Source organism: Furipterus horrens, unplaced genomic scaffold (genome assembly GCF_987537825.1).
Source record: "Furipterus horrens unplaced genomic scaffold, mFurHor1.1.pri manual_scaffold_6, whole genome shotgun sequence".
Lineage (NCBI taxonomy): Eukaryota > Metazoa > Chordata > Mammalia > Chiroptera > Furipteridae > Furipterus > Furipterus horrens.
The window spans coordinates 20133664-20160907 of record NW_028327176.1 but is presented as its reverse complement, the minus strand read 5'-3'; the positions used below and the strand labels follow the sequence as shown (position 1 = coordinate 20160907).

At 37.8% G+C, this 27244-nt stretch overlaps 1 protein-coding gene across 1 annotated transcript; it reads left to right on the top strand.

The window, feature by feature from the left end:
* Positions 1-7618: 7618 nt before the first annotated feature.
* TSLIG3A (tRNA splicing ligase complex subunit 3A) lies at positions 7619-23910 on the top strand. Its single transcript, XM_090281144.1, has 8 exons — positions 7619-7779; positions 10569-10717; positions 13749-13883; positions 17377-17561; positions 18568-18648; positions 19179-19295; positions 21863-22030; positions 22119-23910. Exons 1-8 carry the CDS (start codon positions 7727-7729, stop codon positions 22779-22781), a joined length of 1551 nt encoding a protein of 516 aa, XP_090137270.1. The 5' UTR covers positions 7619-7726; the 3' UTR covers positions 22782-23910.
* The last annotated feature ends 3334 nt before the right edge of the window (positions 23911-27244 follow it).

The window sequence follows — 27244 nt, the reverse complement described above, 5'->3', positions numbered from 1 at the left end:
TTCCCCATTAGCCTCCCCAGATATGTCTGAGTCCTTAGTGGGTGGCCATCACCTAGGTTCCTGTGTTTGGAGCTTCCTGTACTTATCGGTAACATGAGAGTGGTTAAGCCATAGGGCAAAATGCTCAAGCTGGAAAATATCAATACTAAAACTTTCCTGTTCACTGTTTTTCAGACTGCTGCTCACAACCTTAGTGACCCAGATCAATTCAGGGGCTGCCAACCAGCATTTTATAATTAATCATCTAGAGTTTAAAAATGGATGAACAAAAACAATACAAAGCACATTGGAAGGCAGCCTCAGCTATTACCTTGGAACTCATTAGAAACACAGATTTAAGCGTAATCCCAAATGAAAGGAAACCTAGAGGTGGGGCCTGGATATCTGTTTTTAAAAGCCTGCAGGTAATTTTGAAACACTACAGTTTGAAAACCACTGGGTTCTATATAATTTAGCCTTTCTCAATCCCAGGAGAGATTTGAGCACTGAGAAATGATTTCAGTGACTCTGCTCATTTCTACCAAGTATGATACATTAATAGCTGGCATTTTAGATGCATAGGAGAGAAGCTAATTATTACATACAATGGATGCCTCAGGGCATTAGGACTTAATTCTCTCTTGGAAGTGATGAGAAGGGCTGGTCTAGAATGATGTCCCAAGGTTCTCTTAAGAGTCAAATTTATGCGACTACCCAAGTGCTCCCAAAGAAAGTCATCCAACACTAGGATTTGAATAAAATTGTTTTGCCTAAAATATATTTTCTTCTTCTCTCTATTGGGTTTGTAAACAATTATTCTATTGTGATAATAAAGAAATTAAGTATATAACTGTTACCAAGAATTGAAAATTAAGATTTGCTGAAGACATTCAAGATCAGCTTGATCGTAATGGTCATACTGACGAACTCCCCTTAGAAGAGGGATTTACAGCCATTACTCTGTCCAAGCCCTGTTTTGCTCAGAGCACACTCCCAGTCAGTAACATCTCTCATCACACAATGCTGTGATGCTGTGATTCTCGCAGGGACCCTTGGAGGGTAGAGAGTTTGAAAGGTCTCCCTGAGAATTCTAACTCCCCACCATAAAGGATCACTGCACTAGCATAAAACACGAACTTGCTAAAAAAACAATCTAAGTCAGCAGAGGCTGATCATCCTACCAAAATAGCCTAGTTTTAAATAGCCATTGACTGAGTTCCAGGATGATCCAAGAGCTCAAAGCATAACTTCTTATTGTATACTTATTCATTCCCTGCGAAACGTTGCTTTATTCTTTCAGAAGAAAGCAAAGTCTGGTCAGGAGAAAGGGAACATTTTCTTGTCAATCAACTAATCAACATTTTTTATAGCTATATTATATGCACCAATGTACTGAGCAACATGTAGAAAATGCGTGGTTTTATAGCAACTGGATAGAAAAGATCAGAACATTAAATCAGCAACATAAAAATACAACATTAATAAATGTTACATTATAGAAGACTAGTTATAAAACCATGTGAAGTGGTTTTAAGAAAAATAGATTCCTAAACTAAACCCCAGAAAGGTTAACATAAGACTCATCAGAGGAAGGGCCCAGGAACCTGAATTTCAGAAAATTAATTTTAACAGTGCAGTCAGGGAATGCCTTCTGTGTGGAACAGTGAACTGAGTCAAGGCTTGAGGACGGGATAGAATGTAAGCAAAGCAAGAGAGAGAGCAGAGGGCCTCTGTGGACTTCTCTGGTGCAGGAATGTTATCTGGGACAAGATGCTAAGGAAGCTTTGGGAGGCAGAGAATGAGGGCCTAAGGCAGTCCGAGAAGGGTTTCCCCAAAACTGAGTCTTTAAACATTGGGCAACAGGAATCTGCCAAATAGAGAATGAGGGAAATGGGCTTTCAGGAAGGAAAAAAACACAACTTGTGCAAAATTATACAGGCATAGATGGGCCAAGTGTATTAAGTGAACAGAAGTTCTATGTGACTGGTGAAGGGAATCAGAATATCCATCCCAAAATAGACCACTTGGGCATATAGATTATTTTGAGCTGAAGGCAATTGAAAATAAGGAGGTGCACCAAGAAGTCTTCTCAGAGCTTCCTATCTGATTAAAAGCAGAAACTTCAAAGAAACAAGGACTGCCATAAATCCCCACCCTGGGGGAGTTCTATGGCCATGAAGAAGAGAGTTGGCTTCGAAATAAATCTGAACAGACAAATCTTATTAAAATAACCCTTATCTTCCATTATTTTCCCCATATATTTACCTTCCCACAATTTACCACCCCAAAAGCTCAAGCCTCTTTCCCTTTGTTTAGCCGTTTTTCCACAACTCTCAAGCCTAACTACCTCTTTGGGGTTTTCACACCTTTTCTGTGAAGTACCACAAACATAAAAAAAACAAAAACAAAAAAACATAATAATAACATTGATAAGAGTTAGTATACCTTTTCTTCTGTTAATCTTTTTCTGTTTATTTAATTTGCAGGGCCCATTCATTAACCTAAGAGTGCAGAGGAAAACTGTTCTTCCCCTACAGTAGAACAGGCAGAGGAGAAAGGGGGGAGGCCTACGGGAGGTAAGGTAGGAGAAGTGATAAACATGACTGAGAAGTAAAAGAATAAAAGAAATTGGAAATCTCAAATCCACAAAGAGTCTGGTAAATTGCTGGGTGTACATGCATACAATGTATGATATCAGCGACAGGGTCCAGACACTACTCTAGAAGAAGTAGCCTTCTCAAATCATTGTCTTGATGGACAATAAGAGCTTACTGCTACCAAGTCGCCTGATTTATTTCTTCAAGAAAACTCGCCCTGGCTGATGTGGCTCAGTAGATTGAGTGCCAGCTTGTGAACCAAGGGGTCGCAAGTTTGATTCCCAGTCAGGGCACATGCCTGGGCTGCAGCTCAGGTCCCCATTTGGGGGCATGTGAGAGGCAATCACACATTGATGTTTCTCTCCCTCTCTTTCGCTGTCACTTCTCCTCTCTCTGAATAAATAAATAAATAAAAATTTTTAAAAGAAAACCCAATAATAGCCCTGGCTGCTGTGGCTCAGTGGATTGAGCGTCGGCCTGCAAGCCAAATGCCGCTGGTTCAATTCCCAGTCAGGGCACATGACTAGGTTGCATGTCAGGTCCCCAGTTGGGGGCGCAAGTGAGTGGCAACCACACAGTGATGTTTCTCTCCCTCTCTTTCTCCTTTCCCCTCTCTCTACAAATAAATAAACAAACTAATTAATTAAAAAAAAAGAAAACCCAATAATATCTCTAAACTTTTAAATAATAACTCAAAATTCTTTAAATTATTATTTAGCTCAAATAAAACACAACTCTTGGCGCGACATGGATGCTAGCTTATCACCTCTGGGATAGTGTCTAATAAACTCTTGCTGTATGCAAATTAGACCAGTGTCTATCTGGTTTATTTTGTGTCTGATTCACAGGTTGACAGAACATAGCATAGGCTTAAGCTGTGCTCAGAAAACAATAGAAATCAACTTTGGAGTTATTATTCTGAAAAGACTCATTTATATCATATCTATTTTCCATATCCATATCTATACCTCTTCCACAATTTAAACATAGGCAAGATACTGTTATCAAACTTCATAATAGTCTCTAAAAATTTCCCAGGTTCAGAAAATATACTAATACAGCCAGAGTCATGATTTCAAAAAGAGCATTATTCAGTAATATAAGAGTGTTTTAGATCCTACAAGATCAATTCTACATGTTGATATTTAAAGGAAAAAAGGTACTGTTTTCACTATGCATGCTGAAAAGGACTTTATTTAGTAGCATATATAATTATCATTTCATAAGCAACATGAGCAAATCTATGGTCTTTCTCATTTTCTCCTTGTTGGAGAGCCATTCTAAATGCAAATTTATTAAAATGGGAAAATGCTATTTTTCAGACTCTTTTGAGAAAGAAAAATAATTTATTTTAGGTGCCTGTTTAATCAAGTTTTAGAAACCACTCTATGACAGATGACAAACCTCACATTCTTTTATACCTACTTTATTGCCATAAAAATTACCCTAAAAAACACTTTTCCAAAGAGGATATACAGATGGCCAATGGACATATAAGAAGAAGCTAGATGTCACTAATCAGAGAAATGCAAATTAAAACCACAATGAGATATCATCTCACACCTGTCAGAATGTCTATTATCAATAAATCAACAAACAATTATTACCAAAGGTGTAGAGGAAAGGGAACCCTCATGCACTGTAGCGGGGAATGCAGATTAGTGCAGCCACTGTGGAAAACAGTATGGTTACCTCAAAAAATTAAAAATGGCCCTGGCTGGTGTGGCTCAGTGGATTGAGTGCTGGCCTGTGAACCAAAAGGTCACTAGTTCAATTCCCAGTCAGGGTACATGCCTGGGTTGCAGGCGCAGTCCCCAGTTGTGGGTGTATGAGAGGCAATCAACTGATAGTTTCTCTTACATATCAATGTTTCTCCCTCTCTTTCTCCCTCCCTTGCTCTCTCTCTAAAAATAAATAAACAATCTAAAAACAAATTTTTTTTTTTAATGGAACTGCCTTATGACCCAGCAATTCCACTTCTGGGAGTTTATCCAAAGAAACACAAAACACAAATTCAAAAGAATATATGTACCCCTGTGTTTATTGCAGCATTATTTATAGCCAAGATCTGGGAGCAGCCCAAGTGTCCTTCAGTAGATGGGTGGATAAAAAGCGGTGGTACATTTACAGAATAGAGTATTACTCAGCCATAAAAAAGGAAGAAATCTTACCCTTTGTGACAGCATGGATGGACCTGGAAAGCATTATGCTAAGTAAAATAAGCCAGTCAGAAAAAGACAAGTATCATATGATTTCACTTGTATGTGGAATCTAATAAACAAAATAAACTAATAAACAAAATAGAAACAGACTCATACAAAGAACAGACGGACAGCTGTCAGAGGGGAGGGGGTGTTGGGGGTCTAGGTGAACAAGTTGAAGGGATTGAGCCCCCATCCCCCCAAAAAAACTCATAGACACAGAAAACAGTATGATGATAACCAGAGGGAAAGGGGTATGGGGAGGTAAAAGAGGGTAAAGATGAGGATAAATGGAGATGGAAGGAGATGATTTCAAGTGGAACACCTTGTACACAGAAAACTCATCTCTCAAAAATACCTGATGGACTTCAGACAACTGCATTAGAAAATTTTCCTATCATGATTGAGGGAAAAAGCCATGGTTCACTAACTTCCAAATCAGTGTTCTTTTCATTTTATTAAATTTCAGCTTGAATAAGATCTTCAGATATCCAGGTTACAATATAAACAATTGCAAAGTAAAATGCGAAAGATTTCTAGTAGATCCCATAGAAATGATGACAATATTTACTTCTAAAAGCATTGTTTTTCAGTAAAATTCATCATAGAATTATTTTAAATAATATGTAGGTCTGTCCAGAAAATGTCCAGCTATTGTTAATGAGAATGGTTTGCGCGACATTGATGTAACCTGGCAGCCAAGGAGCGTGGACTGGAACATGCATGCATGAATGACGACTTCACTGTACTAGTCAGTGCGGGGAGAGCGGTAGTTCCATTGAGTGAGCATGTGTACTATGTGGCCCTCACACTCAAAATGACTGAGCAAGTAGAGCAATGAATCTGCATCAAATTTTGTGTTATGCTTGAACATTCTTCCTTGGAAACTATTTGGATGACTCAAAAGGCCCCAGCTATGGGCAACTGGTGATTGACAGCTTCATCACGACAATGTGCCTGCTTTTGCCTCATTTCTTATGCTGAATTTTTTGGTGAAACACCAAATCACCCAGGTGACTCAGCCTCCCTACAGCCCAGATTTTGCACCCTGCAATTTCTGGCTTTTCCCAAAACTAAAATCACCTTTGAAAGGGAAAAGATTTCAGACCATCGATGAGATTCAGGAAAATACGACAGGGGTAGCTGATGGTGATCGGGAGAACTGTGTGAGGTCCCACGGTGGCTACTTTGTAGGGGACTTGAGGCATCATTGTCCTATGTACAATGTTTCTTGTAGCTTGTATCTTCTTTAATAAATGCCTCTGTTTTTCATATTACATGGCTGCATACCTCTGGACTGATGTATTTTTAAAAAACTCTTTGTGTCAGTTATCCTCCATTTAATCTAATAATTTGCATTAGAAAAATATAGAGGTGTCACTTCTTGTTCCCTGACTACTAGTATGTTACAACTTAGATGGACACTGATTTTGCATTAAACATTACTTTTTATTTAGCACCTTCAACAACCTTATGAGACCAAATGATCATTCCGTTTTTATTATAAAGTAATCATGTACAACATATACAAGCTTAAATAAATTCAACCAGGTTGATCTTCCTATCTTTTCGCATCCTGCTTATAAATCATTATTTGAATAGTCAAATAGGAAGGAATATAGATTCAAATATGCCTCACAATCGAGTCCTTATTGGTCTTGCCATTTAAACAGATCATTAAGCCTCAGTGAGCCTTAGTGTCCTCATTTGTACAATGAGAGTAATACTTACACAGCCTCCCAATGATTGCATAAAATAATGTCAAGGGAGTACTATTATGTCAAGCACACACTAGCTTAATGATAAATATTAACTTCTTCTCCCAACTTCCGATTATACAAATTAAGGAACTTAAAATAAGGTAATAGGGAACATTTATCCATTAGACACAAAAATGTTTGCGAACTACAAAATAAAATATACTGGTACCAATTATAACTCTTTAATTAAATGCCTACACAATGCAACACTATGCCAATTTATGGTTAAATATAATTTCCTAAATATGCCATCCTTTTGAAAACATTTTTCAGTAATTTCTAAGCATATACCCAACCAATAACTGTCACGTAATCATAACCCATTATGAATTGAATGTTACACCCAGCCAAATGACAAAAGCAATTGCTTAAAGCAAAAAAGCTTATTCACTGTTTCAAGTGCTTGGATTTATATACATTCGATTCTTTTTGATATGGAGTGAAGCCTCCCTCTGCCCCACCCTTTAAAATAAGATTCTTGGTCTGGAAAGGGCTTAAAAAGTCAGAGAATGCAAAAGAGGGCATGCAACAACTTGCTAAGCACGCCTAAGGCAAAGGAAAGTTGGCTCCTCCCTAATACTGAAATACATACACCTACTGCAGCTACAAGGAAATCAAATGCATCTATCGGCACTTGTCCGGTCCACCTCTCCACCTCTTCGGAGCTTACGAGTTTTCCCTTTCTCCGTGACCCAGAGCTAAAAACTAAGTCTAGAACACGCTGGCAGGGTGCAGACTACCACTCCCGCTACTCCCTGGGATCCAGACTGTTTCACGGGCAACGCCCACCCAAATCTACAGACCCCCGCCTCCAGCTCCTCCCTCGGCTGCCTCGCCCCAAAATTTGTAATTGCCTAAATCGAATTAAGAGACTGTAGAACCCTCCCCCACCCTTGCCGGGTCCCCACACCCAGCTGCCACGCAGCCAGTCCTCCTGCCCTTCCGACTGCCGGCTTCACTATTCAGTACTACGCATGTGCGAAACTGTGGCGCCTGGCCATCCTTCAGCCGGCAGGGGTGGAGCGATGGGCGGGACCAAGTTCCTTGCGCACGCTCGGGACATGCGCAGTGCGGGGACTGAGGCGCCAGACGTCCATTTGGAAGTTCCGGGGAGGCAGCGCATGCGCTAGTGTACGCGTTGCCGGCGAAGAGGGGAGCCAGACGACTCGGAAATTTGAATACCACTAGCATGGAGTGCGACCTCATGGAGACTGACATCTTGGAGTCGTTGGAAGATCTAGGGTGAGAGTACCAGCGCTCGGGTCTCCCAGTCCCCACACTGCCAGTTCCCCTGGAACACCTCGCGAGTCCTAGTCGGACACACCTGCCTCTCCACGCCGCACCCCCTGGCTTCTGGCTGCCGCGTCTCTAAGGCTCCGGGACCCTAATGCCACGTCCACTGAGTGCCCTACCCGGTCGGGGCCCTCCACATGGGACGCCCCTGGGCCTGCCCTGTGCTTCTAGCAGCCGACTTACCCGCAGTGTTTGTCAGTCATGCGTGTCATTGGGCGCTGGTTCTGCCAACCCCCTCTCAGAGCTTCTCTCCTTGCTCCCCATCCTCCTGCCCTACGCCCTCACTCTAGAGGTTGCCAAAGTTGATTCTCTGACTTCCTACTTGTCCTCCAAACTTTCTAGTCCTGTCTTGAGCCCCTAGCCTTACCCCACCCCACTTATCAAAAAAAATCCCCTTTGCCCAGTCATCTCTGCACGCACCCCGGCTTCCCAAAGCCACATGTCTGTGCGCTGCGTCCGTTCCGCTAGCGAGCTCTCGTGTACCTAGCCTGTCACTACCTCCTTGGGAACCGCTGGCAGTTTCCCTGGACTCTGACACGCCTTTGAGACATTGTTAGCCCTTACTTACCCTTAGGGTCGTCTTCACCCACCAAATCCATGCCTGTTTGCTGTGCGTTTTGTCCCTCGTCCTGACTGTTAACTAACCATGATTCATCTCACATACAAGTGGGAAATAAGGTTTCTTAATCTCACTGGGTCACGCAGATCAGTGTATGCTGTGAAAACTTAGAATCTCTTGGGCTAAAGATGGTTCCAGGAACAAATCGTATGGTTAAATATTTGCCTATAGCTACAGTGTCAAGAAAATGTTTTTACAGATTTAGCTTACTATTTATAAAGGAGTAAGTGCTTTATCAAAGCCTCTCCCTAGGCTTTTGAAGAACATGGAAACCTTTGAGGGAAACCTTCCCAAAGTCTGCCCACTTCGGTAACTTGCTGATAGAAGTTTTAAGGAAAGGAAGTGGCAGTGTTTACCTCCTTTCTCAAAGTGAATTACCATTGTTCTTTTTTTTTTTAGCTTGCTGTGAATTTTCCTGAATATTCCAGACTCTAGGGGGCTTTTTTGTTTGTTTGTTTTGAATAGAGTATAAGTAAAGGTCGTTTCCGCAAATGAAGCCATTCATTCAGTAAACATTTTTGAGGAACACTTGCACTGGGGCAGTGTTGGGCCCACCGAGCACTTCTGGGTACAAAGGGAGCTCACACTGTAAGAATATGATGTAAGGAGATATGTGGAGGTCCCTTTACTGCAAAAGGAAATGAAGTCCTAGAAGCTTAGCGGTGACCCATAAGATTAGTGTTGAAAGTGCAGTAGGGTAAGAGGACAAGGTAGACCTAATTGAAAGGTAGTCATTTTGCATGGAATAGAGGTCATCTAAGAATTGGTGATGGATGCTGTTTCTTCCCTTTATTGTTCTTTTACTCTCTTTTAATTGTATTTTTCTTCATAGAAGTAACTGTTACTGTAATAATTGAAATCAAATAATTAAGATGGGTTGTAATGTAAACCCATTTTCTGAAATGGGATTTTCTGAAAACTTTGCATAAATTTTAACCGTAACTACTTAGTTTGGTGGCATTCAATCATTACAATTTAGCCTTAATTGATTGATGAGTAATGTGCATTGATTTACTGAGCAATGTTAGAATTAAAAGACTTTTATATCTAATTTGGTACATGATAGGAATTCAGTAACTACTTGTATAATAAAAGAGCAAAATCTGAATGTGTAACACAAAAAGAAATTTCTAGTCTTAGTCTCTTTATTCCAGTGTCTAATATGTGGTTTTAAATCTAGGTGCCAGAGTACATACGATCTTATTTTTTGTGTAACACTTTTTTCATTTCATTCCATGTGTACACATGTAATTGTATTTTAAAAGGGTCGACTATTGTCATTTCTCTAAAATATCTATAGTTCTGAACATCAAATAATCTTAGGCATATTTAATATACCATCTTTAATAATAGGGTTTTTATTAATGTTTTATTTAAGAAGATAAAATAATCTTCTGGAGAGCGTATTTTAAAGTCACTTTGGGAATGACAAAATCTTTAATTCTAGCTATATTCTAGATTGGAGTTCATTATTCCCTTTTATGAATGTTTGAACATTTAGTAATTTTTAAAAATTACATTTGAATCACTTACAAAGGATTAGGTTTCAGCTGTACCCGTTCACTCAAACAACAGCTTGCCAGCAATTATTTAATTAAACTTGACATTTCACTGGTATAGTAGGTCTTACTAGTCTTGTCATTAAATATAGAAAAGAAATAAGTGATTAATTGGAAAGTTTTTGCTTTTAAAGAAAGTCATTAAAAACCTAACCTAATTGATTTCTGGAAAAATATCTAGAAAAGATAACCTAAGTTTTATTTCTAAAATAGTAAACTATAGTATAATTAGCGATCACTTATTATTCTGGTTTTAATGCTCAATTCAGTTAAAGTAAAAAAATAAATCTTTGTACAGTAAGAGATTTCAGAAGTGTATAGAAATTTATAAAATTTAATAGTGTATTATATATGATTCTATTAAGTATTCACCTATATTTTGAATTTAGCTTAGTATAGTTTTAATGTTTCTTTATATTTGCAAGTTTAGAAATTGGTCATCACAACATCTTTATTAAACTATTGCTTAATTATACAAGTAATACATAAACATATTGTGTCTGTATATGTTAGGTGTGGTTTTATGTTCTTCTGAAGTGTGATTTTTTTTAAATCGCCAGTTACAAGGGTCCATTGTTAGAAGATGGCGCTCTGTCTCAGGCAGTCTCTGCTGGAGCCAGTTCCCCGGAGTTTACCAAACTCTGTGCTTGGCTGGTGTCTGAATTAAGAGTGCTCTGTAAACTGGAGGAAAATGTGCAAGCAACTAACAGTAAGTAAACATTCAGTTTTATGTGCAAAATATGAAAATAAAATTCAAGTATTGTCCACTGAACATTATCAGTGCTAAGGCTGAAATTTCAACTTCTTGGTAAATATCAAAAAAAATTGTAGAGCAACCAAATACTTTACCTCCATTGTTTTTAGAGAAATGTGATTCAGAAGTTGAAAAACCAAATACAGTAGTCCCTCTCTATATCCTGGTTCACTTATCGCGGCCTCACTGTGTCACGGGATTTTTAAAAATATATTTAATTATTTATCGCGGATTTTTCACTACATCGCGGGATTTTGCGGTACTGTATACGTATGTTGTTAAAGTTATGTAGGTTTAAGAATGTATTATAAATGTAAGGTTCCTACTTCGCGGGGGGGTGTCTGGGACATAATACCCGCGATAAGAGAGAATACTATATTAAAAATTTGTGGAAATTGAAAAGACCCTATTACTAAGATTCAGAAAAATGGGGACAACTAATAGTATACAAGGTCTGTTCAGAAAGTATTCAGCCACAGAGTATGAAAAATAGACATTTATTGAAGAAGATACAAGAAACATTGTACATGGGACAATGATACTTCAGTCCTTCAAAGTAGGCACCTTGGGACCTCACACAGTTCTCCCAATCGCCATCAGCTGCCCCATCGTATTTTCCTGAATCTCATTGACGGTCTGAAATCTCTTCTCTTTCAAAGATGATTTTAGTTTTGGGAAAAGCCAGATGTTGCAAGGTGCCAAGTCTGGGATATAGGGGGGCCGAGTCACCTTGGTGATTTGATGTTTCACCAAAAAACTGCATGAGACAGGATGCATGAGCAGGCGCAAGTTTGATGAAGCTGCCTATCACCAGTTGCCCATAATTGTGGCCTTCTGAATCATCCAGATAGTTCAAGCTTAATGCGAAATTTGATGCAGATTTGTTGTTGCACTTGCTCATTTTGAATGTGAGGGCCACAGAGTACACATGCTCACTCAATGGTGTCTGCTGCCCCCGCTGACCAGTACAATGATGTGGTCATTGTTCAGGCATACACATTCCAGTCCACTCTTTTTGGCTGCCCGGTTACATCAGTGTTGCGCAAACCATTCTTGAGATAGTAACAATGGCAGGAATTTTTCCAGACAGACCTTTGTATATGAACTTTACATTCTTTGTAAACCATGACTTGTGAGATCTTAAGTTGGTTGGTAGCACTGGAAATTAGGGTGTTTTTCTTTTTGGACTACCAGATTCCAGAAGCATCTATAACATGTAGTAAATGCATTGTAATATGTAGAAAGAAAGAACGCTTTATTAAGAAGTTTTGTATATAAGAATATATCACTAGACATACCACAACCAGATCCACCATCATCAGATTTATGGCCTTGAGAGCTGTTTTATATTTACCGATTTTGTTACTCTTTCAGCACTAGTTTGTTGACTACAAAAGAGACAGGCTTGGAACCTGACACTCTATCATCTGGGTCCCTCGTACCATAGGTGAACCTATAATAAGAGACAAAGAAAATACCCACCTGTTAACCCGCCCTTATGGGGAACTATACATATAATCCCATTTTCTTTTTCACAGAATCCTGTTGTGAGGAGTTCACTCTTGCATGTTTAATATATTTAATCTACATGTTAGTTGTATTCAGTTCTAATTTTTAAGGAGACTATAGTACAATAGTAATGATAGCAGCAGCTTACATCTATTGGGCACTTACTATGTTCTAAGTACTTTAATGTGTTAACTCATTTAAATCTCAGGACAGTCCTATGATGCAGGTTTTATTACTCTTATGCACTAAACAAGGAAACACAATGAGGTTGAATACATTTGCCTGAGATCACACAACCAGCAAGTGATAAAGCCAGGACTCAACCTCAGTAGTCAAATTTGGGAGCCAGTGCTTTTAATATGGCCTCTTGACATAACATTTCAGAGATTATAAGAACTTTTGAACAAACACCTGTGCTAGATAGTAATTATAACCTGGAACCCTTTCTTTCATATGAAAACATTTTCTAGAAGCCAACACAACAGGTAAAAGTGTAGCTGTTCTAGTTGAAGTTGAGAGGGAGGGAGTACTCCCAGCGCAACTCTATCCTCACCCCCTCCCCCAGCTGCCTCTAAAGGAGTCCTGTGGAGCTCTGGAGCTCACAGAGCACAGTTTTCAGAACATGGGTAGTTCAGTCTACCCATTTTATAGATGAGAAAAGGGACTCAGGTCAAGTGGCTATCAGAATTTGCTAGTCAGTTTTTGCCCTCCTGTGATATTAAATAGAGAACCATCAAAATAGTAAAAAGAAAGACCATTGTTTTTCCTTGGTTCACCTAGTAAACTCTATACCTGACATATTATGGAAATAACAGAACTACAAGTCTTGTTCACTACCTTCAATCTTGGTATTGGAAACTAGAAATATTTGGCACAAATGCAGCAACTGGATATTAGTAGTAATTCTTCCCTCTGTGTTTCAGAGGGGGGGGGAAGTCAGTCAGTGTCATAGTTCTTGCGGAAGGTTTCATCGAGGAACAAGACCACTGAACTTGGAGGTTTAGGTGGGATTCAGTAGAGGAGGGGAGGGTAGAGAGCATATCCATCACAGGGAGTAACTGAAACGAAGGCACAGAAGTGGAAAGTAGACTGACCTAGGACAGTGGGGAGATTGCCCTGGCAAAAATAGAGGGCCTATTCGTGGAAGTAGAAGGTAACTACTACAAACACAATAACTGGAAAGGGCAGTGTAGAGAGGCTAGGAGGACTCTTTTAAAGACAAAAAAAATAGATTAGGTGAGGCAGAATTGGAAAGCCATGAAAGATTCTCAAGTAGAGGAATGACTAATGAAAGTATTAAAGAAAGAATATTGTCAATGGTGTGAGAAAGGATGAATTAGAGGAAAAAGGAACTTGTGTTAGGAAAATCTTATTAAATATTTCAATTTGTGTGTGTGTGTGTGTGTACAGACATATATAGGCACTAATGGGAAAAACAGCCATTTTTATTAAATAAGATTATTTTATTTCTTAAAAGGCCCGAATGAAGCTGAAGAATTCCAGCTTGAGGTGAGTGGGCTACTAGGGGAGATGAACTGTCCGTATCTCTCACTGACATCTGGGGATGTGACCAAGCGCCTTCTTGTTCAGAAGAACTGCCTCCTTCTGCTCAGTAAGTTCATGGCTACTAGAATATAGCTATTACTTTTTATTTATGTTTTCTATGACTAATAAACTAGTTATTGTTTTGTTTCATTATGGATTTAGTTCAGAATACTACATACTCTAAAGAAAACTTTATTAAATTTCTAGCTTAGAAGCTATTGGTAGGTCTGTGCACTGGAAGCAGTGTTGTTTTATAATTGCTGCTCTTTTATCATTTAACTGGTGGTGCTCAGGGCTGCTGTGCTTCCTCTAACGTGATCACTGGTGGTGCTGGTGTATTCACATGTGTGATCCTCATATCTTAGTGTTCTAGACTGGAAGCACATTTTAAAATAGACTGGTTTTAATTAAAATATTTTGTCTCATTGGTGTTTCTTTGGGGTTGGGTAATTGTTTAGGGGTGTTGGTTTTGTTTGCAAATGTGAAATTTTCTGCACTAATATTTGCGTTGTTCCTGTACTTACTGATCATTGTGGGAAATTATTATAAAAATTTCTTTCCTTCTATGTTTTGTTCTGTACTAACTACTATTTCTTTCTTCACCCTGAAAAACAGTAAGTAGATTTACAAATTTTGTTGCCTTAAGTAAACTCTCCAATAAAGTCACCCAGTAGTCTTAATTCAGACTTTTTGTAGCATTCTGAGATACATTTAAATTAAGCTTTGGTTAACTGAATAATATAGTTCTTATTATGACAAAATAACTCAGAGGATTTTTAAAATACTTGTTTTTACAACCTTACTATGGTTTCTAGAAAATACTACAATTCTGATTGTGAAGGTTTAATTTAAAAAGAAAAAAAAAATGTGTTCATAGCCATTATACTTAGGCATTAATTATTGCAGAATCACTTCCTTAATTTCCCCTTCGTCAAATGATTGTTACTGGGGCCTATGCCCATAAGGTTAGACACTGCTCTGGGTACTGATGTTGCTGCGTGTAGTTCTGGGCCTGCATTCAGTAGCCTTCGGATTGTGTGATTGCTGTAACTGGCTCAGCCGCAGCGTACTCCGTGATTCTTCTTGGTAGCACTGTCTTATCTTTACCAACATGTAATATTTGGCACTTAGAATATGTTATCTGACATAGGAAGACAACAGCTGTGTGGAAAGGTTAGTAGTAACCCTGAGTAGTAATTCTTCCAAAGAGCCTAGAGTTTTGCCTTTTTAGTGCTGATACTTATAAAAACCACTCTGGATGTAAATATTTATAGAATACCTTTAACTTTTTCCTCTTTCTTAAGCAGGCTGCACAGAACATGATTGTTTTGGACTCGGGCAGTATTAATACATTATTTTATTTTAATGTGCTATTACCTCAAAAGCTCTTCAAGACTATGCAACTGTTAATATTTGCTCCTCACCTAAATGACTTTAAGTCAGCTAAAGGTTACTGTGCTCTTGAGTTCTTGACACATATACTCCACTAACTTCCCTCCTTTTTATCTTTGCTTTTTGCTGTTTTCCCTTTTCTAAAATACTCCCCTTACCTGGTTGCCTCTCTTTCATGCTAATGTTATTACATGGACTCATTCTCTGCTCGCTCCGTATGAATATTTCTCATCCTTCCAAGTATCAGTTGTCTCATCTTGATGTTATAATTTTACTTATTTCCTCCAGCACCTTACTTACTGATTTGAATCTTTTAATACTGTACATCGCGTTTTGGGGGGTGGGGGGGGGGATAAACCAACCTCATTAGAATTGTTAGAAGAATAGAGAAGTCCTCAAATGAATGGCTGAAAAACTTCACTGTCAGATTAAGAACTATTTTGGCTGTTCATTGACCTTTCTGGTTATCAGGACATTTCCCTTAGGTAAAAATAAGTCAGATATCTAAGTTTCTAATAGATGAAGAACTGTTCACCTTTTTATGCATTCTCTGCTCCTCACTAGATTGTCAGTAGAGGCGGTCTTTTCTGTTTTTGTATTTATAGCCAGTCGGTGCCTTTCCTAGTACTTTGAACACATCAGCTACAGTTAATTCTTTTTGATGGTAGTTGTATTGGCGAACTAATTCTGTGAATACCTGAGCTACGTCGTCCTAACTCTAGAGAAAAAAATTTACTAAATCGTATAACATGTGATTTTCTAGAACAAGGGTTGGCAAACTCTTAAAGGGCCACATAATAAATGTTTTTGGTTTCATGGGCCACAAGATCTCTGTCACAGCTCCGCTGCTGTTGTTTGTAAGCAGCCATAGGCTGGACAGAAATGGGTGAATGTGGCAGTGTTCCAATAAATCCTCATTTATGAAAACAGCGATTATTTCATGACAGTGGGATTTTACTGGTTTGATCTTTAACTCATGCAGTTTGCTGTATGGGACACGCTGAGATTTTATCAAACCCGTGTAGAATGACCTTTCCAGAAACTTAGCTGTATTTATTGTTCTCGAATAGGAAATGGCAGCTTAACAGAAGCGATCTGCCAAGATTATTATCCCTGTACTAATAGCTTTACACCTTGGGTATAGGAAATGAGATGTTCAAGTTGATCATTCTTTTGTAATTGTAAACTTTAGAGCCCAGAAAGTGTTTTTCTCAAAACTATCTTCCTAATATTATCAGAAGGTTCTCACTTTGTCACATACCTGAAATCCTGAGATCCAAAGGATTACTAATCACCTTTTATAAAAATGTAACTGTCCTTGGGAAGGTTAAAGAGTAAGATTGAATATTTATATCATCACCTTAATTACCTAGAGCAGATTGCATCCCTCATTATACCTGATGAAATCAACACACACGGGATGATTCTGATACAAAGGGACTCTGCCAAGAAATTATTTGAGAGTTTTGTTGTTGTTTCACTGGGAGGGGACAAGAATGAAGAAAGTAGAGGGAAAGGGACTACTGAGAAGAATGTAGATGGAAGAGGGCTGTGGGGTTTTTTTTGTTTGTTTGTTTTTAACATCCAGAAGGTGACATTAGGCTACTAGGGACAAAAGAAAGAAACTTGAGGGAGTTTATTGCCTTGCCCCTTCCCCTGTAAGTTAAACTTTGACTACTTAAAAATGTTGTTTCACACCAGTGCTAAACAGACTTCCTAAGTACTGAGGGGTAAGAGGAGCAGATAGTTATATCACTGGTGCATGTCAGTGGTGAGAAGTTAAATAAGTAAATAACCTTTTTACCTGTCACCAAAAATGTGCCTTTTGCTAATTGGTCAACAGATGCCAACCCCTGTTCTGTAGGTTCCTTAATAATGGAACATAAAGAGTCCAGATTTTTAGATGTGATCTACCTTGATCTTTTGGTTTCAAAGAAGAATCGCTTATCTTTAGATCAACCTTTAAGTATATATTGGTTAAATACCTGAATTACAGAACCAGTTTATATGTTATGTCATTTGAGGTAAAAATGGTTTTCCTTTCTTGTTTTTTATCCATTCTTGCAGCTTTAAAACTTACATATCATTAGGTCTATAGAGTTGTGACTCCAGACTTCTGACGATTAACTAGCTGTATCTCATTTGAAATCTTATTTTGTTTACTTCAGCATACCTCATCTCAGAACTAGAAGCTGCCAGAATGCTCTGTGTGAATACTCCTCCAAAAAAAGCTCAAGAAGGAGGCGGTAGTGAGGTCTTTCAAGAGTTGAAAGGCATATGTATTGCTCTAGGAATGTCCAAACCTCCAGCCAATATAACTATGTTCCAATTCTTCAGCGGGATTGAAAAAAAAGTAAGACCTTTAGTACCAGATTGTAGTGTATTAAAGGCATAGTACTACATTTGTTTGAAATGAAGCAAGTTAATTTCTCTTAATGGGAACCTAATGTGCATATTATTAAGTTATTGTTACTAAATGAGTTTTGGGTTTTAACTCCTAGATGCCTTAAAGAGAAATTAGTATTTTAGTGTTTTTTAACATGTTAGCATGTTTCTTTTTCAAAAAGGAAACTTTACACTTTGATTTATAAGCTGATATAAGCTTAGATATAATGTAAAAAGAATTAGTCCTTTTAAAAATTATTTTATCATTGAAATTTGATGCAATTAATTTTTAAAGTCTTTGTCATTAAATGTTGCCACTCTCCTCCCCATTGACTGGACAGAAAAAGATGTTAATGTTCTTGGTTTTTAATCCAGCCACTTCGAGTTGTGAAAGTTTGAATTGGCGAGCTAGATTTCTTGGTTGCTAACATAATCTAGTATGTGAAAATAATTTATGCCACATGTTATCAACAATGAAGAAGGTTTTTAAAAATCATTTGTTAGGAACAAGCAATTTTAATTAAAAAAATTAATGGACGAGAATGATATTTGTTATAGCAGAGTTATTCTCTGTGTGATATCTGGTGGACTCTTAAGAATTGGTACATTTGCATTGTGGGCAGATGGACACCATGATGCTTAAATCTGGCTGAACTCTCCAGGGGAGCAGCAGTATATCCATAGTCCCTATTTTTCTGTGTGTTCATTCATCCATTCAGCAAATATCCATTAAGTGCCTGCCGTTGTCAGGCACTGTTGTAGGTGCAGTGAAGGAATCATGCTCCATAGAAACGTGAGGAGTGGGCAAGCGAGTGTCTTTATTGTGTGGGTCTTGTACATTTCAAAACATCCTCCACCTTTGCCTCTGTCAGGAATCTTCTTTTGATGGCAAGATATGATGGGACTTGGGAAGATGAGGAGGATATGTGTTACTTTTAGATTTGTTTATTCATTCATTTATGTTTTTGTGTCAGTTAAAGGAAACATTAGCAAAAGTTCCACCTAATCATGTGGGAAAGCCTTTATTGAAGAAATCAATGGGACCAGCCCACTGGGTGAGTAGCCATCATCTGAAATCAGTTTATAAGGAACCCCACCTATCTATCTTATGATTATTTATAGTGACACAGTTGGTGCTTTGTGGACATCCTTAGAATCATTTTTGTGAGTCTTAAGATTTATGCAACATAATTTTACTTGTGTAAGATTAGAAACACTTATTTCATAATTTGTAAATATTTCACACAGCTGATTAAAGTAAACAGAAGTTCAGTATGATGCATGTTTCTAATTGCCAGATGGGTTGTCTTCAAGCCAAACTTCATTGGGCTGAGCTTCACATAATTATAGAAAAGCTAAATGAGGCTTTTGGACTTTACATATTTTTTTATTATGTTTTGAGACACTATTTTGCGTATCATTTCCTCAACTTATTGTTACAACTTTTATTATATTTATTAAATGACCATTTATTTTGTGCTAAGTGCTGGGATTCAGTTATGACAAAAACACACAGTTTCTGCTCTTTGTGGAACAGAGGTCAAGCAGATTTAAATTCTAACTTAAAAATCTTTTTTTGTTTCAGGAAAAGATAGAAGCAATTAACCAAGCCATAGCCAATGAATATGAAGTTCGGAGAAAGCTGCTAATAAAACGTTTGGATGTCACTGTCCAGTCTTTTGGTTGGTCTGACCGAGCTAAGGTACACATTAAATAATTTAAAAGAGCAGAGCATTTATAGACTTGATCCTTAAGCATTCCTAGCACAGGTTAGATACAGTAGAGACTACAAGAGACAGACATAAGGAGTTGCCAAGCAGCAGTTCTTTTAGCTGTTCAGCAGCAATGAAAGCACTTATTTTTCAATTTTTTAATATTGTCTAACAAAACTATATGTTATATTATAGACCCGACTGGAAGTACCTATTTGTGAAAGAGATGGAGAGAATATTTGAAAATTACTAAAATAATAAAATTTTAAATTATTTTACTATACTTTAACAATTTAATTTTATTGGATTTAGGAAGACCAAATATTATGGTCTGTTTATAAAGAATTGGAGAATCTGGTAAGACTTATTTCAGCTTAAATGAGATAAGACAGGTAAAGGTCTTGGTCATTCCACAGATACTTATTAAATATCTACTATATGATCAGTAAGTGGGAATAAATAGGCACAGTTGATTAATTGGCCTTCCTCGAACCCTGAAATGGGACTAAATCTTGAAATTATGTGGAGGTTGGTTCAGATGTTAGTAGAGGTGTTTCTTAATAGTGCATTTGTTTTTGAAAATAGATTTTTCTCTGAATTTTAGTGAATTGGCTCAGAAAATGTTTTTACTTAGTTCTCCAATAATCTTGCTACTAAGTTCACAAAAATTTGTAAACCTCAGCAAAGTCCAATTTAAGTACTAAATTGTTGGGTAGATATTTACTGGATTACAGTATTTTAGTGTTGGAAAGGGTCTCAGAGATCAGTCTTAACTCCTCATTTTGCAACTAAAAATATAATGGAGACCTAGATAAATGGAAGACTTTACATAATATCTCACAGCTAGTCAGTAGTAGGAATAAATTATTCTCTTCTGTGATTGCTTTTTAGGAAATACAAGCCCTTTCTTAAATTATCTTCCATAAAAACAATTATTTCTCCCTCAGCATAGCAGGTAGAATTCAGAAACAATAACCTACAACTTTCAGCTAGAAAAACATATAATGATTGATGGAAGTGCAAACCAAGACATGACTGCTGCAGCTCTGGTCTTGGCATGCCATTCACAAACTCGACGGCTAGCACCCTGACACTCGCGGCTTCCGTTTACCCACCTCCTTCTTTCATCTTTGAAGTGCTGTGTTTAATCTAGATGATACTTAAGATTCTTTGGAACTCAGTGATTGTATGAAATATATAAATATACTGAGAATAAGAAAGACTATATTACTTGCACAAACCTATTTTTCATTTAATGAATTTGGGTACTGATGTCTCACTTTGAAACTTCACTTTAAATTACTTTATAGAAATTGCTTTCGTATGCAGAAGGTGAACTTCTATTTTACATATGAAATTTATGCACTTATATCTCACTTTGAAATTGCACTTTAAGTCAGTTTTATTTGAAACATACATGAAACCATTCTCTCAAAGGTGTTTAGTTTCATTCAACAAACATTAAGCACTTATTCATATACAATAGTGACTCTTAAGAAAAATATGAGACATACTCAGGAAACATTCCCCAAACTATGGAATGAACAATAGTTTTACTTTTAATTATTAAAGAAATTTTTAAGTATAAAAAGTCACAGATCATCTTTGTCTTAACCACCAGAGCTGTTTTCATTTTTAGTGTTGTCTGTCTTTGCTGATATATAATCATAGTAAACATGCCTTTTTAAATTACATTTTATCATGTAACTAATCTAAACATTTACCATCAGTGTTTGAGTACTTCTATGTAACTAAAAGACTTACCAAATATTTTTGTTCTCATGCTGACTTGCTGTGTATTACAGCTTTTGCTTCCAAAATGTAGTAGCCAGGTGACCGTTGTCGTTCCCAAAATTTATGTTACTTTAATTAGCATTTATTGATTTCTCTCTGGAATAATTGTCATATATTTGTTCAAACTTATATTCTCTTCCATGAACTTTTTTTTAATTTATCTTTTGTGGTCTTGTGTTTGAAATAGATTTAAATGACTTGCCCAAGTTTTCTGATTTCGAAGTGATTTGTCTTTCTCAGTAGAGCTAACAACCTTAATCATTAACCTATACTTCTACTAAACGGTCAAGGTAGTAGACCCTTTATTCTTATTTTTTATTATAATAGAGCAAAGTATTAAATAGGGGGGATCACTGTTATAAGAAATGTATCATGTTATCAACAACATAATTAGTACAATTAGAGCTAACACTTTTTATCTCATAGTAAGCAAAGGCGGGAAAATGAAAAAGCAGTTGATCTGAGACCAAAGGCCAGAGAGACCTTTTTACCTTTTTTAGCCCCATAGTGCAAAAGGGCCCCTCTACGGTGGCGATCCCTCCTCCCCTTTACTTTCAAAGCACAGACAATAATTTCTTGCTGTACTGTAATACAGTTCTTGACTAGGTAGGAGCAATGGTGTGCATATAACTTTTTCCCTCCCATCTGGAGCCTAGTAAATATTATTATCAGACATTTTGGAAATCTTCTAACTTATTTAATATAAGTGTTCCTATGTCATTTTGAAAACTGACATTTGTCTTTGCACACTTTCTTTCAACAGAGTCAGACAGAGAAATTAGCAAAGGTGTACCAACCGAAACGTTCAGTCTTATCTCCTAAAAGTGCTGTTTCTGTTGCCCATCTTTTGGCTGCAAGACAAGACTTGTCAAAGATTTTAAGGACAAGCAGTGGCTCTATCAGAGAAAAGACTGCCTGTGCCATCAATAAGGTGATTAGAGTACCTATAATTTTCTTTCAAATACATTTATTTCTATTTACAAAATAAAATAGTTTAAAATGTCTTTCTTATTCCGTAGGTGTTGATGGGCAGGGTGCCTGACAGAGGCGGTAGACCCAATGAAATTGAGCCTCCACCCCCCGAGATGCCGCCGTGGCAGAAAAGGCAAGATGGCCCCCAGCAGCAAGCAGGGGGCCGAGGAGGCGGGAGAGGTGGTTATGAACATTCCTCATACGGAGGACGAGGAGGTCATGAACAAGGAGGAGGGAGAGGTGGACGTGGTGGCTACGACCACGGTGGCCGAGGGGGAGGAAGAGGAAGTAAGCATCAAGGAGGCTGGACAGATGGAGGGAGTGGAGGAGGAGGTGGCTACCAAGATGGTGGTTATCGAGACTCGGGCTACCATCCGGGTGGCTACCATGGTGGCCACGGTGGTGGCTATCAAGGCGGTGGTTATGGTGGCTTCCAAACATCGGCTTACACAGGAAGTGGCTACCAGGGTGGTGGATACCAGCAGGACAATAGATACCAAGATGGTGGGCACCATGGTGATCGAGGCAGTGGCCGCGGGGGGAGAGGGGGTCGTGGAGGCCGAGGTGGGCGTGGGGGCCAGGGAGGAGGCTGGGGAGGAAGGGGGGCCCAGAATTATCACCAAGGGGGACAGTTTGAACAGCACTTCCAGCAGGGAGGTTACCAGTATAATCACTCTGGATTTGGACAGGGAAGACATTACACTAGTTGAGGCTACAGAACCTTACATTTTGCTAGAGCTCAAGTAATAGAAACTTAAGTTTCAGAACTCTTTGAGTCCGGTATGGATTTTGAATGTGAGACCACAGGTGGCGAGCAGATTCCTGCCTGGCACCAGCGTTTGTAGGTCTTCATTCAGTTCTGTTGGTTTGTTTTTTTTAATGGACTTACATAATGCTGTTTATTTGAGAAACACATTACAACATCTCTCCTTTGTATGAAGAATTTTTTAAAGGTAATTAAAATTGCCTTTAATTGACCAGTAGACTAATTCCACAGTCAGAACATGCATACTTTTTTGAAGAAATTACTTGAATAAGTAGTTTTCATGTTTTCAATATACAGTTTTGAAAATGAGGATTGTCCTAGATTTTTTTAGATTTACCTCTAGGAAGCCTTCCTCATATTAACAACCCATTTATATCTGTTTTCCTTATACTATTCTAATGTCTATCTTCCAAGCACAGTTTCTACCCTGATTGGCATTTTATTTGGAGAGGTAATGCCACATTTGCTTCATGATAGAACTTTTAGGTCAGTTCCTATTAAATGAGCTCTTCTGCAGATAGCACATTCAGTAGCCTTATCCTCTTGATGGAATATTATACCACAAGCTGAACTCCGAGAACCTTGAACATGGCCAAAATCCATCAAGATTATAAAAGCAAACTAAGTTGTGAATCTATAGTATATATATGTAGGCATTTAGTTAAGTATAGCAATTCAAACAGACCTGCATTCATTGAAAACAAGTTCCTCCTTCAACCTTATTTTTACTTGAAATCTGCTAGAAGAAATAGCAAACTTAAATTTGTTTTATGCACGAGTTAATACCACTGGCTCAGCAAATACAAGTTAGTTTGCTTTGGGCAGGAGACTTTTTGTAACGGAAGAAATGCACTACAAGAGAAAGAGGACAGATTTTTGCTTAGTGCAGGAGGCCCTTTATTATTGCTGCAGAAAACAAAAGCCTGGCTGAGTTGATGTTTTACATTCTCCTTATTGAAATCTACATGATACTTCTTGCTGGGTTTTTGTATACTTACATTGTCAAGCTGTGAAAGAAAATGGCTGCAGGTGTGTTTTGTGTGAAAGGTGAGCAATAAAGTATCTGTACATTCTCTCTGGTTTGAGTTTTGTTTTAGCTACTTTTCAAACAATTATTTTGGATACTTGCTTTCAGGCTTGTGAGCCAAGTCCTCTGTCTGCCACCACCCACCCCCCCCGAAGATTGTAGTGAAAGATTACTCTTACCCTAGAACCTTAAATTGAACGAATAGCTGTTTGCAGATTTACCTTTTACTGTTAGAGCTAAAAGGCGTCACTACTTACATGTGGCCACTAGGTGTAGCTGTTGCTACACAATGGATTAGGCAAAGGGAAATTATGGCCCCAGTCTTTTACGGATTTTGTTTTACATGCTTTTTCGATTCTTCCTAAAAATTTGAAACATTTTTCTTGAAAATGAATGGATTGGAAATATCAATGTATGTTTGTAAAAGAGAAAAAGTATTTTCTTTTTATACTAAATGGGTGTTTTTAGGGTAAAGAATCATATACCATTAAAAATATTCTATTTGCTGTTGAGATAAGCACATTGTTTTAGTAGTTAAAAGCATTTTTGAAAGCCTTCTTTGATCATTTTGTTAATTTTACCTGTTCATTAGGTTTTGTAGCTAGCATTTACCATTCTAAAATGTTCAAAGGCTATTTGAAATACTTACATCAAATCTTTAAAGATTTTGCCCTCTCTGGATTGGGCGTTGATCTGCAAACCAAAAGGTCATCGGTTCCATGCCCCGTCAGGGCACATGCCTGGGTTGTGGGCCAGATCCCTGACTGGGAGCATGCGAGAGAACTGATCAATGTTTCTCTCACACATCCATGTTTTTCTACCTCTATTTCTCCCTCCCTTCCCCTCTCCCTAAAAATAAATAAAATCTTTTTAAAAAAATCATTAAGGACTTAAGTTCTGTCTTGAAAGTTTTAAGTTTTGGTCTCTTACGCTGTTACAATTTTTAGTATGTATAGGAGTTTGTCACTAACAATTGTCAAGGTTTCGTATCCTAAATTTCCACATTTACCTTAGCATTTGCTTTGATTTGTTTTGTAGCCTCAGACTCTGCAATATTCCTAATGAAATGACTCATTCTTTTGACAAACGATTTTTTTTATTTTTATGGCTAATAGTTTGCCCTTCAAATATGAGCTTGTAAGAAAGTAGTGATACATTTCTCCATGATAATTCTAAAATTTGTATCTGCATTTTCTATTTTAAACTAGAAATTTTTCACATAATGAAACCATAAAAGAACTGTGTTAGTTTCTCTTGGATACAGAGACCGTTCTCTAGAAATAGTGTATTTCAAACCACCAGTTTTGTTATGTTAAAATAATAAAGTTACTAGATTTTTTAAATAGAGCATGTCTGTTGATCTTACACACATTCTTAACCTTAACTTGCAGTAAATAATGATTTACTGGAATAGGGTATGTGGGAATTCCTTGGAGAGACAGTTCTTAGGAGGAGATTTTTTATCTGAAATACTAAAATATTGTCTCTTACACAGATAGACTGAGACAGACAATACCTTTTGTTAGTGCTTTTCTTTATCTCTATACCAGGAACTAGAACAAGATGTCAACACTCACAATTATCAGTGATAGGCCACTGTCGTTTTCATTTCTTGCTCTAGATTCAAAAACCAAACTGGTATCCAACTGTGCAGGCATAGACTTAAGTAAATCCTTGGTAATGGAAAGCATTTGAAATCGTTCCCATATATATATTTAACTTTTCCCATTGCCCAATTTACTTGTATTATTATACTTAGGTGTCTTTTCTTTTTTTTTTTTTTTTTTTTGATAGGTTGGGCCCATTCTAACTTTTTGGCTACTTTACCTATTCTTTTGAAAATATATTTTAACTGTGTCTACATAATCATTGCCTACTTGAATAATTTGGATGGCATTTTATTCATTTTTGTAACAGAAAGCCTTTTATTTAGGTTTATCTAAACCGAAGAATAATATTCATCACAAAATAACATTAAATAAAACTTTTCCATGCTTTTCTTGTTTCCCTTGTTCTTCACTAGTGTGATTCTAATCACTAGAAATGGTCATTGTATTGATCAGCACTGCATTTCTGCATTTGTACACTTCAATGGATTCCGAGGGTTCACATGACTAATTGAAGCAGGTGTGCATGTCAGTGTTTGACTTACTCACCTCTGTTCTTACTACAAATTCAAAACAGCCTAAAATGTCCTAATTGTTCACACATACAAAACTATGATGGACAATCTGTTATGCATCCTCTTTTTAATTAAGGGTTTTTTCTAATATGAGACTCTTTCATCGTATTTAGTTGGCAAAATTATGTGGGTAAAAGAAGTTGTGCCCTGGCGGAGTGGCTTGGTTGGTTGAAACATCACCCCGTACACCAAAAGGTTGTGGGATCAATTCCCAGTGAGGACACACACCCAGGCTTCAGGTTCAATCCCCAGTTGAAGTGTGTGTGGGGGGAAGTCGGGGGGAGGTGGGCGTTACTGATCAGTGTTTCTCTCTGTAAAGTCTGTACAAACATATCCTTGGGTGACGGTTTTTAAAACAGTTTCATAAACAACTGTTGGCACGAGAACTCCCACAGTAAATCATTCCCTGCCCTCTACACACAAGTGACAAAGCCTTGGGTAGAAGGAGAAAAATGTAATGTGTTCCATAGAAATTGTAGGGAAAATCTTGGGGGGGGGGGTATTACAATGACCAATATATTTTCAATTATATGAAACTTTATTTAAGAAAAAAGCCTGCAGTTCAGTTCAATAATCATGAGTGCCCGTTATATTCCAGGCAGTGGCGGGGTCAGAAACAGATCGTTGTAGTGTAATATTAAATAAAGAAGAAAAGAAAGACTCCAAGGTATTAGGATGGCACAGTGTTCAGTATTGCTTAAAACAATAAGCACTTATAATGGTTACTGTGGATTAAATAAATGAACAAATTCATTTCTTGGAGAAACCGTTTTCATAGGCTCAGTTTTCATAGGTTGGCTGGTGCTGTTTTTTTCAGGGGAGGTCTGACATTTAACTTTTTTTTTTCTTTCCCTTTAATATGCCCTAGGTTTTTGTTTTGTCTTAACTCTTATTTTGAGCTTTTATTCAAAATTTGTGGGAAGTTCATTTAGGAAAGGAGCCAGGATAGTGTCTAAGACAAGTGAAGTTCACCTTATAGCCTAACCTTTGCATTTTGGCAGGATTCGCAACTATAGGATTTTTTCCCCCATCAAAAAGACTGACACTCAACTATCCTAGAGACAGCTCATGTCTTACAAATCTTCCATCTGTGTGTTCCCGACCCTTCTGCTTCTCAGAACCAAACCAGGGCCAGGGAGAAAGCCTGCTGCTGCCAGCTGCGCTCTTCATTCCTTCTGTTCTAACTAGAAGACTGGAG